At 55.9% G+C, this 10,706-nt stretch overlaps 1 protein-coding gene across 1 annotated transcript; it reads left to right on the forward strand.

The window, feature by feature from the left end:
• The first annotated feature begins 582 nt into the window (after nucleotides 1–582).
• On the forward strand, nucleotides 583–10,465 carry C11H11orf24 (chromosome 11 C11orf24 homolog). The gene is given in 6 exon segments (XM_047516460.1): nucleotides 583–1,601; nucleotides 4,638–4,834; nucleotides 8,216–8,376; nucleotides 9,010–9,147; nucleotides 9,150–9,482; nucleotides 9,726–10,465. Coding segments are annotated over 4 exon segments (1,149 nt in total). The 5' UTR covers nucleotides 583–1,601; nucleotides 4,638–4,834; nucleotides 8,216–8,300; the 3' UTR covers nucleotides 10,328–10,465.
• The last annotated feature ends 241 nt before the right edge of the window (nucleotides 10,466–10,706 follow it).

A 10,706-nucleotide genomic window follows, 5' to 3' on the forward strand; every position in this document is an offset into this window, starting at 1 on the left:
CAAAAATCTTTGCTTTTATTTTAACCTCATTTATTTCTTGCTTTACAGATGCTAGATTCCAATAGGAGTAAGCTTCCCTGTATGGTGGACCATCTGGGCCAGATATTTCTGCTGTTTTCTGAAACACATATTCTAGCAATAGTCTAGGCTGGGGATCAGTGCACATTTCCTGTAAAGGGTCAGGGAGTAAATATTTTAGGCTTTGTAAGTCTTATAGTCTCTGCTGCAAACACTCATCAGTCTTTTCACTGAAAGCTCAGCCACAGACAATATCTAAGAAAGAAGCATGACTGTGTTCCAATAAAACTTTATTTACAAAAGCAGATGGAGGGCCTGTTCCAGAGACAGAGAAAGCAGTGTCACATCTTTGTAATTTCAGCCTTGGAATTAAAAAAAAAGGCGTCTTACTAAAAAGTAAATTACAACTGGGTCGTAGTCATTGCTTTTTGAAGACGGCAAGCACAGAATTACACACTATGGCTGCTCAGGTGTATTTTCACTGGGTCAATAAACACTTATGTTGGAACTGAGCTAGTTGGGATAGTAAAGCAAACACGAAGCAAAAGAATCTGGTCTTCATATGCCCTCCCTCAGCTGGCCTGAGTCTTGGCAAAGACACGGGTAAATTCCACACGACACGGAACAGCGAGGCTGAACTGCATATGGGGCGGCGGCTCCCCGAGCCCAGAGGCGGGTGGTGGATCCCGTCGTTGCAATCCCGGCTTTTCCGTTTCCGGACCCAGGAGCCCAGGACAGCTGCAGAGTCGCACAGAAAGGCCTTCTGGGTGTACTCCGCGAGGCCGGCCTTGGGGACCGAGCGGGTCTCGCCGCCCGGGACTCCCCGACACCACCAACGCGCACCGCCCGTCCCTGAGGAGTCGAGTGCGCACACCTGGCGCGGCCAACCCGGGTCCCGCGGTTAGGAAGCCCCTCGCGAGCCCCAGCCGCGGCGGCACCGGGCGAAGCTCCTCGCGCGCGCCCTTCAGAACTGCTTCACTGGCCCGCAGGGCAAGGAGGCAGCAGGGGCCGCGCCGGCCGCAAGCGCTCGGAAGCCTCAGTCGCCATCCCGGCTATTACCTTCGGGACACGCCGGCGCGGTCTCCGGCGACTGGGTGAACGTGAGCGCCGAAGCGCAGGGACTTGGCACTAGCGAGCAGGCTTACGGGGCGTTTCGGGCCATGCGCAGGCTCGGCCACTGCGCGCCGCCGGGGCACGTCTGCCCCACCCGGGAACCCGAGTTCCTCGGAACCGCCAAGCACAACTGACCAGCGGAGCCTGGGGAACCCTCACCCACTTCCGCCAAGACCAGCCGATAACCGCTCCTTCCGGCAGCCAGCGAAGCCCGACTGCGGCCCGAACCCCCCAGTGGGCGGGGCCTGAGTGCAGCCTCGCCCCCCGCTTCCGGCTCGCCTCCGGCTGCGCCAGGCACCGCCTGGGCCCTCCCTTCGTGACGTCACTTCCGGGCTGCCCGGGCGGGGCCGGAGCAGGGGCTGCTACCCTAAGCTGTCTTGGCTCAGCCGCGCGCCACGTCCCCTCGCCGGCCGCGGGCGCTTCCCAGCCGGACGAGGGCCGCGGGGCCGCCGCGGGCCTGCCGCGCCCGGGTAAGGGACTCGCGCTGCAGTCCAGGGAGCAGTTGTTAGGGCTCCCTAGGACCTAGAGGGAGAGGCGGGGAGCAGGAGGTGGATGAATGAGGGCGTCAGAGGCTGAAGTAGGGGGACACCAGAAAGGATGAATGGGAACGGAGCGTGACCGAGGATGAGGAATGGAGGAGAGGAATGGGAGAAGGGAGGGAGGAATGGACCGCGGCCCTAGAGGAGCATGGATGGGGCCAGGAGGGAGGATGCTGAAGCGCATCGCAGACTGGAGAGGAGAGGTCAGGTTGTGCCAGTTGAGGAGCACGGTTGGGACGTTCCCGAGCGCGCGGAGAACTGCAAAGGTCTTCTTGAGGCACGTCCCAGAACAGACTGGACCCCAGGAAGTGTTGGTTTCAGAAGGAGTTGACCCTGTGGGTGACCCAGGCCTCCGCCCTCAGACCTTCTTTACCTAGAAAGGGGTTGTGGGTTTCCATCAGATTTTCCACGCTGCCCATCTGTCTACCTGCCTACCTCCCCCACGTGGTTGCTTAGTGTGTGCGCTTAGCTGTTAGGCTGATGCCTTGCACATGGTACTTAGAAATCTGACTTTAACACTTCGCAGTTATTTCTACCCCGGGGAGCATCGCTAAATTTTCAATGAAATCAACAGAAAAGTATTTAAGATATAAATTTCCCATTTATATGCTGAACCTGCCTGATAAAGGAATGTTAAATTCTACCCATGTCACCAGCAAATACCAAAACTTCCATAAACCTGGAAGCAAGCAGCGTAATTAAGGTGATGTCCAGTGTTCTAGGTTCCCATATGCCACCTGGACACATCCTTTGGACCACAGGGCAATGTCTATATACACAAAACTATAAGTCTGTGTTCCTTGGGCTTCTGCTACCAAAGTTCAGTAAGGTGACGTGTCAGGATAGGTGTGTGCGGTTTGCCCAGTGTTGACTTTATCCCTGTCCTTTGGTATGTAGGTACAGCTTCCTAAGCTTAGAGAGGGACCAGAACCATGTTCTTGCTGATAATAACATGACAGGGTGTGGACATGACACTGGTAGTCCTTTACCAAGCCTGAGCATTACTCATATTGGATCTGTCTAGGCCAGAAAAAAAGACCAAATTTAGAGTCCAATTTCACATAACTTGCATGAAGCATCCTATGTATTACCAGAAGAGAGTTAAAACTCAAGCCAAGGTTGGGAGCACAAGAAATCAGAGACAAGAGAGGTTGGGAGCCATCTCAGGATCCTAGACCAGAAAAGGACAGGGAAGTTGACATTCAGGGTCACAAGTCTAGGGATGCCTTTCTTGTGGGCTGTCGCCTGGCTGAAGGGCATGCCCTGCTGCACATTCCTTGCAGATCCTGTGGAGAACTGATCCCTGAAGAGGAGGAACTCCAGTATCAGCCTGGCCTCTGACTTCTGCTGGATATCACCCTGTTTATTCATTAATGGCCAGCAGGAAATTATTAAGTTTGTCTTTGTTTTGCAGTGCTGGGGATTGAACTCAGGGTCTCGCACATGCTAAACAAGCACTCTGCCAATGAGCTAATCCCCTTGCCTTTTTATTTTATTTCAAGGTGGAGTCTTGCTAAGTTGCTGAGGCTGGCCTCAAACTTGCAATTCTCCTGCCTCAGCCTCCCAAGTAGGTGGAATTACAGGTGTGTGCCACCACACCCAGCTTAATTCTTTCTCCAGATAATGAGAGTAACTAGATATGTCCTGAGGGCTAGCTTTTCATTTAAGGCTCACAGAAGCCCTTGCAGGGAAAAATATTATTTTAAATCACATTAATGGTTTCTTCATTATGAGTCAACTTGTAAACATTAGTACAGGTCCCCACCTGTTACCTCAATATTGAGAATATTCTGTTGAAAAGTGGAGGCAGGACCATATTGAAATTGAAGTCATGGCACAACAAAAGCCTGCTCTTGAGTTGATACAATAACCAATCCCTGTTTCTGTTTGAGGGACCACCAGCCCTGCTGGCTGGGAATGAATAAACAGGGTGATATCCAGCAGAAGTTTTATGGGAAATCTGTAGCATTTTCAGAGAGAACCTTGTAGAGACATTGTGTGTGTGCACTCGCCTCTGTGTGTGTGTGCACGTGTCAGTGTGAACCCAAGTGCCGCTAGATATGTACGTGACTGTGTGTGCACACCTGGCCTTTTGTTTTGGGGAGCAGGCCCGTGGTGGTCCCCAGGCATCACCACCTACTGATATCTGCCCGCTGTAGAGAGTGATAGGCTGATTCTACAATCTCCTGTGTTCACATCAAGGAGAGAATCATTTGTGCTGCTTGATCTCGTCACATTACAGCTGGTCGTCCGGATTCCTCTCCAGTTCCAGGTGGCTCCTAGAGGAGTGTGCTTCCTGCTCTGTAAATGGTGTAGTTCTGAGATCTACACATAAAGCTGTGTCAAGTGAGATCACTCTGTGTCATTGTGCCTGCTAGCTCAGAGTACTTGAAAATCAGTTTGGTTTCACTGGAGCCTTTCAGAAATATTTTCCAAAAGTGACACGTGACTCTTAAAAAAAAAAAAAAAGTGGAAAAGAAAGAAAATGAAAATAACAGGTCACTCGATTCCCCAGGGCTGATTATTAGTAACTTTATAGTATAAATCTTTCCAGACTGTTAATTATATTTCTGTTTAAACAAAACTCATGGTATGCATGCCATTGTGTAACCTGCTTTGCTCCTTTAATGATGCATGCTGTGCCTCTTTTCAGGTTAATAAATTTGCGTAATTTTTAACAGCTGCCATGGTATTTCATATGTGAATGGGACAATCATTTATGGAACTGTTGCAGCATTTTGCTTTATTTTGTGCAGAATGCTGTGAAGAATATCTTTGTGCATCTGTCTAGTTACTTTACTTCCTCAGAAGACATTCCTGCAGTAGAAGTTGCTACATTGAATGTTTGGGCAATGCTGAAAGCTTTGATGCACATTGTCACTTTCCAGGCATGCTCTACCCTGCCTGCCCCTCCTGGGTGTTTCTCCGTGCTCTCTTAAGGAGTATTCACTCTCTTTCCAACCCTAGATGCATCAGTCACTGCAGGGGAGCATCTGCCTTGGTCCCACATGTGCCACAAAGCATGCCACGCCTGGGGTGCCCTGCCAAGCTGCTCTCACCTGCGCAGCCAGACCTCGCCTGGCAAGCACTGCAGTGCCAAGCACACAGCTCCCCGAGGAGGAAGATGGCCCAGCCTGCGAGCACACTCTGAGCAGCTGCCTCTGGTGAGTGTCCCCAGCCCTGCAGGGTTTGGAGATGGGACAGTAAGCTTGGAGAGGCCCCTGAGGGGGCTTTGCAGGGTCAGTAGAGGATCATGGAAAAGGAAAGACAACCAAGCCTTCCTCTAACCAGGGGGACCCAGTATGTGGCCTTGGACATCAAAGGTCCTGCCTTTTGAGTAGACCAGGATGGTGGTCCAGGCAGGGACAGATGTAGGAATGGAGACCTTGAATCTTCTGTGACCCTTTTCTGCTTCCGTGACACAACTGCAGGCTACTGCAGGAGACTCTCTTGCAGCCTCATGTCACAATACCACAGTGCTCTCAGGGGCCCTGCAATTCACAGGGGATGCTCCATCTCACTGATGCGGGGGACAGAGGAGGTGCCTCATAGCGGAAGGCTGAGTAGAGGTTCCAAGCATGAAATGGCCCTGTCTGTCCAAGGTGAGGGACTGGATGGACAAGAGGAAGTCCTTCCTTGCCTTCGCTGGAGCCACAACACTAATTTGCAGACACGACAGGGCAGCAGTGAGCCAGTCCTACCAGCTGCCCATTTGTGTAAATAAAGTTTTATTGGAACACAGGCACCATCCATGTAGGTGTCAGGCATGGCTGCTTGTGCTTTTGATGGCAGGTTGACTGGCTGTGACACACACCCTCTGGCCCACAAAGTCTACAGTATTTGCCTTCTGGCCCTTCATGGAAAACATCTGCCAACCCCTGTCCTAGAAACATACAGCGAGGGGGCGGTGAAAGGCCCTGGGGCGTGTTCAGGGAGCCAAGAGCCCCCTTGCCCACGAGAAGCCCGTCACACCTGAACCCACCAGCAAGGGCTCCGGCATGGGGAGTGTCTTGGGCCCAGTGGTGGTGGCATTGTAAAGGCAGTCAGTGGCTGTGACTGGCATTTACCAAGAGCCCAGATGCATTGCTGGGCTGCCAGCGCATTGTGAGTTCCTGCTGGGACCCTCCCATCTCAGTCCTTCAGGCAGGATGTTGCTCCGCCTCTTCTCCTCACCCCACCCCCATTTTTTCTGTCAGAACAAAGAATGCCTTTTGCACCCTAGAGAACAAATGCAAGCCTGTGGTTTGTCAGGCAAAGGAACTTCCTAGACCTGACGGACAGTGGGGGGCCTTATGACCCTTTGTGAGAGAGAAGGCACAATTTAAAGGTAGAAAAGTCGGGTGGTTCTTGGAAAGGGATGGAAGCCTCAGGAACATGCCAGCCTTCTATAAAGACTCTACATGAGGCTCATTCCAGCCACGGGCCACACGTAACAGTCCCCACTGATTATAGGTCACCTGCCACCATCAAGTACCCTTGTATGTGGCACCGGGGCTGCTTGTGTGTGGCTCCCAGCATGGCTGGACATGCTTCTTGAGGTGGCTGCTGACTGAGCGAGGCACCGTGCTGCATGCCTGCCGCATGGACCCAGGTCATCCTCACATACCTTGATGAGGTTCAGCAAGCTGACGTGACTTGCCAGCCTACCTGGTTGTGAGCCTGGGAGCTGGGACTGAGCCCTGCACAGACTGCCTGTCCCCACAGCCCCGCATGGCTCCTGGGTCCTGGGTCCTGCTGCTTCTTCAAGGGAAGGGCCGTGAGCACTGAAGGAGCTAAAAGGCTGCTCGTGGCAGCACCCACTGTGTCCCTCAGTCCCCACTGATGAATAGGACGCTGACCCAGCACCCAACCCCAATCCACGCCCAGGCCTGGGGCCTGGGCCTCGCTCTGCTGTGGGCTGCTGAGTGCTGGTCTTCTCAGCACCTTTCTTGCTCATTGTTATTATTTTACTTAAAAAAAAAAAAAAAAAAAAAAGCCACACTAAATAGAAACAAAACAAAAGCCAAACCAGATGAACATCATTCTTCTAAGAAGGCAATGAGGTTCCAGTGTCGCCCGCAGAGCGTGAAGGGGAAGGAAGGCTGTGCGTCCTGGGTGAGCGGAGAGGTGCTGAGGACCCGTGTGGCCCTGCCGCTCGTTCTCGCAGTCAGCAGCACTCTGGCAAGTGCGGTGCGGTCCCCAGGATGCTGGGGATGGAAGAGGGAGAAAAGCGGCCTCACCTCAGCACAGGACCCAGCTGGAGAGCTGGAGGCCAGAGTTCAGGACACGCCCAGGAGGGGGCTCCTGAGGATGCCCCTGTGGGAGCTTTCTCAGAGGAGCAGCTGCTCCTGGGCAGGACCCAGAGACCTCAGCGCTGCCTGGAAGGTGGGATTGCAGGTATTTCACAGGTGCGGGTGAAATCCCGACGCCCTGTGGTTAGTGGGACGCCGGCCTGGTGGAACGGCCCCTGGCTATTCTCGCCCGGTTCTGATGCTGCCGTCTGCTGCTCCCTGGATGCGCACCTCCACCTGGTAGAGCCCAGACAGCTTTCAGATGACCCCAGGTGTCACTGCCCCAGACAGCCTTCCCTGCCACACCCGCCACCACCTCCTCCTGCTTCCGTGCCCAGGTCAGGCCTGCCCAGCACGCACACTGACCCGCAGTGACCTCTTTTCTGTGTCTCCCGTGGGACTGCAGGTCCCTTGGAAGAAGGTTTTTTATTTTTTGGTACGGGGGATTGAACGGGGGCCCTTAACCACTGAGCTGCACCCCAGTCCTTTTTCATATTTTATTTAGAGACACGATCTCGCTGAGTTGCTTAGGGCCTCGCTAAGTTGCTGAGGCTGGCTTTGAACTTGTGATCCTCCTGCCTCAGCCTCCCGAGCACTGGGTCACATGTGTGTGCCACCTCACCCAGTCCATTTTTCATCTTTTGTACTAAGTGTACTGCCGGCACCTCAGTAGATGCTCAGCAAATGATGGGCAGTTAGGGTAAGCAGGTGAGTGGGCGGGATGGGGGAAGGGGGCGGGTAAGCAGGTGGGTGGGCGGGATGGGGGAAGGGGCGGGGTAAACAGGTGGGGGTGGGGGTATGGAGGTGGCTGGTGGGGAAGGGGGGACGTTGGGGTGGAATAGTAGAGAACGGAGTGGGTGATGGGTGGCTCCATGATACCCCCACATGACAGGTGTGGTCAGTGTCATGGTGCACTCGCGAATGGGGCCTGACTTATGCTCTGCAAACTTTGAGAGAAGCTGAGGACCAAGTCTTGGCTGCTCTTGACGATGAGAAGGTTTGGGTGCCAAGAGTGTGGCGAGTCATGACCCTCTCCTGCCCTTCCAGACCCTGGCCTCTGCCCAGGCTGAGACTTCAGAATGAATGTGGGTCAGGCACGTCACCTGTCAATGGCAAGGCGCGGGCAGGTGGTCGTTACCACCAGGACTGCCGTGCGCACTCTGCCTGTCTTGGTCTAAGCACGTGGCTCCGTTTGCAGCCTGGATCTCCAGGCCCTCCACAGTGGCTGTGGTGCTCAGACAGGCGTTGCTGACCAGTGTGCCTCCTTGACCCCAGATCCTCCAGCCAAGTGGAAAGGAACGTTGACAGCCTGAGAGCCTTGGGCCCTGCCCTGCCCTGCCCGGACCCCTCCTCCCCCAAGATGTGGACAGCCCTGGTGCTTGTTTGGCTTTCCTCCTTGTTCTTATCTGGAAGCCAAGTGGCATCCGAGGAGCCAGGTAAGTGCAAAAGCTGGGTGGCTTCTGGACAGACCCTGGTGGCCCCCACACCCTGAGCCCATGAGGTGTCTGCAGTCCCTGGAGCTTCCCAGGTAGCAGACTGGGAAGGGTTGCCTGGCTGAGCTTGGGGGCAGTGTGGGTGGGGACCCCCCAGGACAGGGCAGTGGAGCCTGGTGAGGAAGCTTTCACCCTCTCCACATCCAGCCACCAGTCCCTCCTCCCCAGGCGCCGTTCATCTCCAGGAATCCCACAGCAAACCCTGTCCCAAGGTTAAGGGCTCCCGCAGGGGTCGAGCACTGTGTAGCCACCTACCTGCTCTAGGAACCCAGGCGCATGCGCAGCGGGTTTGTTTAATGGCGCTTCAGGCCCACAGCGTGAGGCTTCCACCCGTGTTTTGGGAATTGGAGGGACAGCAGCACTCTTACGCCTCCAGCAGGCAGGGTTCAGAGGGTGCAGGAGTTCCAAAAGCAGTGCCGGGGCTTCTCGGGTGCACAGGCTCCCAGCATGCACCGGGCAGAGAGGAGGGGCCTGCACCGCTGGTCCCACAAAGCCCGCCGGCTGCCACGTCCAGGGACCACAGGGCGCACCTGCATGTGGCTGGCAGTGATGGCCCTCTCTTGTTCTCCTCTTAAGGGTTCTTAGTTCCTAAAAGGAATGTGTCAGTGAAGAAAAATGCATTCGTGGATACAGGTGACAAGACTCCGGAGGCAGCCACCACAGTGACACGTGCTCCTGTCCTGTTGACACAAGGGACTTTGGCAGCCAACCTCACCTTACTCAGGTCTCAGCAGAGATGGCAAACAGGACAAACATGAGCACTCCAGCTGCTGTGGGAGGCATGGCCGACGGCATGGCCTCCAGAGCTTCCCTGTCACCTGTCCCCACGCCTGCACAGCAGACCCCATCCACAGCCACTGCCGGGCCTCTGTCTCTTAGCCCACCCTCTCAGGAGGGCCACACAGCAGCACACCACCGGGGGCAGCAACAGCAGCCATGGAGGCCACGCAGGCCCCGGCTGCTCCTGGGACGGCCACAAGCCGTCCCAGCAGCACACTCCGTCCTGCAGAGCACGCGCCGCCCCGCTCTACAGCAAGCCCTGCACCCCTGACCAGTCCCCAAGCACAAGGTCCACCACCCAGGTGTTGTCAGGCCAGCCCAACACAGGGGGGTGGTCCACACCCACCCCAGAGCCCACCACCACCCCACGGCCCACCACCCCCCCACGGCCCTCCACCACCCCACGACCCTCCACCACCCCAGAACCACCACCACCCCACGGCCCTCCACCACCCCAGAGCCCACCACCACCCCACGGCCCACCACCACCCCATGGCCCTCCACCACCCCAGGGCCCACCACCACCCCAGAGCCCACCACCACCCCAGGGCCCACCACCACCCCAGAGCCCACCACCACCCCAGAGCCCACCACCACCCCAGGGCCCTCCACCACCCCAGGGCCCACCATCACCCACTCCAACACTCCAGTGTCCTTGATGGCCATGACCACCACCCAGGTACGAACCAAGGAGCCAACTGCCAGCACAGTGCCAGTGCCTCACCCCAGCCCAACCCCTGAGGTGGAGGCCACATCCCCCACGACTGAGCCAAGCCCTTCGTCACACACCCAGGGGGCTGGTGGGCCAGGCACACCCCCGACGCCAGAGCAGGTGAAAACCAAGACCACACCTGGTGCTGCCTCCACGGGGCCCACACCCACGGACTTGTGCCCACTCAGCACCCAAGGCCAGTACCTGGTGGTCACCAGTGAGCCCCTGTCCCCGTCCTTGGTGAACAAGACGTTCCTCCTGGCGGTGCTGGTGCTCGGGGTGACCCTGTTCGTCGCAGTGCTGGTGCTGTTTGCCCTGCAGGCCTACGAGAGCTACAAGAAGAGGGACTACACGCAGGTGGACTACCTGATCAACGGCATGTACGCAGACTCGGAGATGTGACGGCGGCCACCGCCAGCCCTCCCTCCTCAGCCTTCCATTTGCCTCAGACCAAACCAAGTGCTTCCAGATCTCTCGGTGCAATTCAGAGATACGCCGGATGCTTAGGCACGTTCAATCGCATCAGATTAACTCCGCCATCACGAAAGAGTTGCTGCTTTTCATATTTATTTTGTAAACAATCATGTGCGTGGGAGCAGCTGGGGATCCTGCCGCAGGGTGCAGCGGGCAGGCCCTGCCCACTCGGCCCTGCGTGTCAGGCCTCAACCAGAATTAAAGCGAAGTCTGCTCTCTGCTCAGGACACCTCCTGGTGTGTCACTGTGTCCTGCCTGCCATCGGCCCAGGCGGGAACCTTTTCTTTTTTCACCTAAGGCCTCATGG

The sequence above is a fragment of the Sciurus carolinensis genome, chromosome 11 (assembly GCF_902686445.1).
Source record: "Sciurus carolinensis chromosome 11, mSciCar1.2, whole genome shotgun sequence".
In the NCBI taxonomy this organism is placed as follows: Eukaryota; Metazoa; Chordata; class Mammalia; order Rodentia; family Sciuridae; genus Sciurus; species Sciurus carolinensis.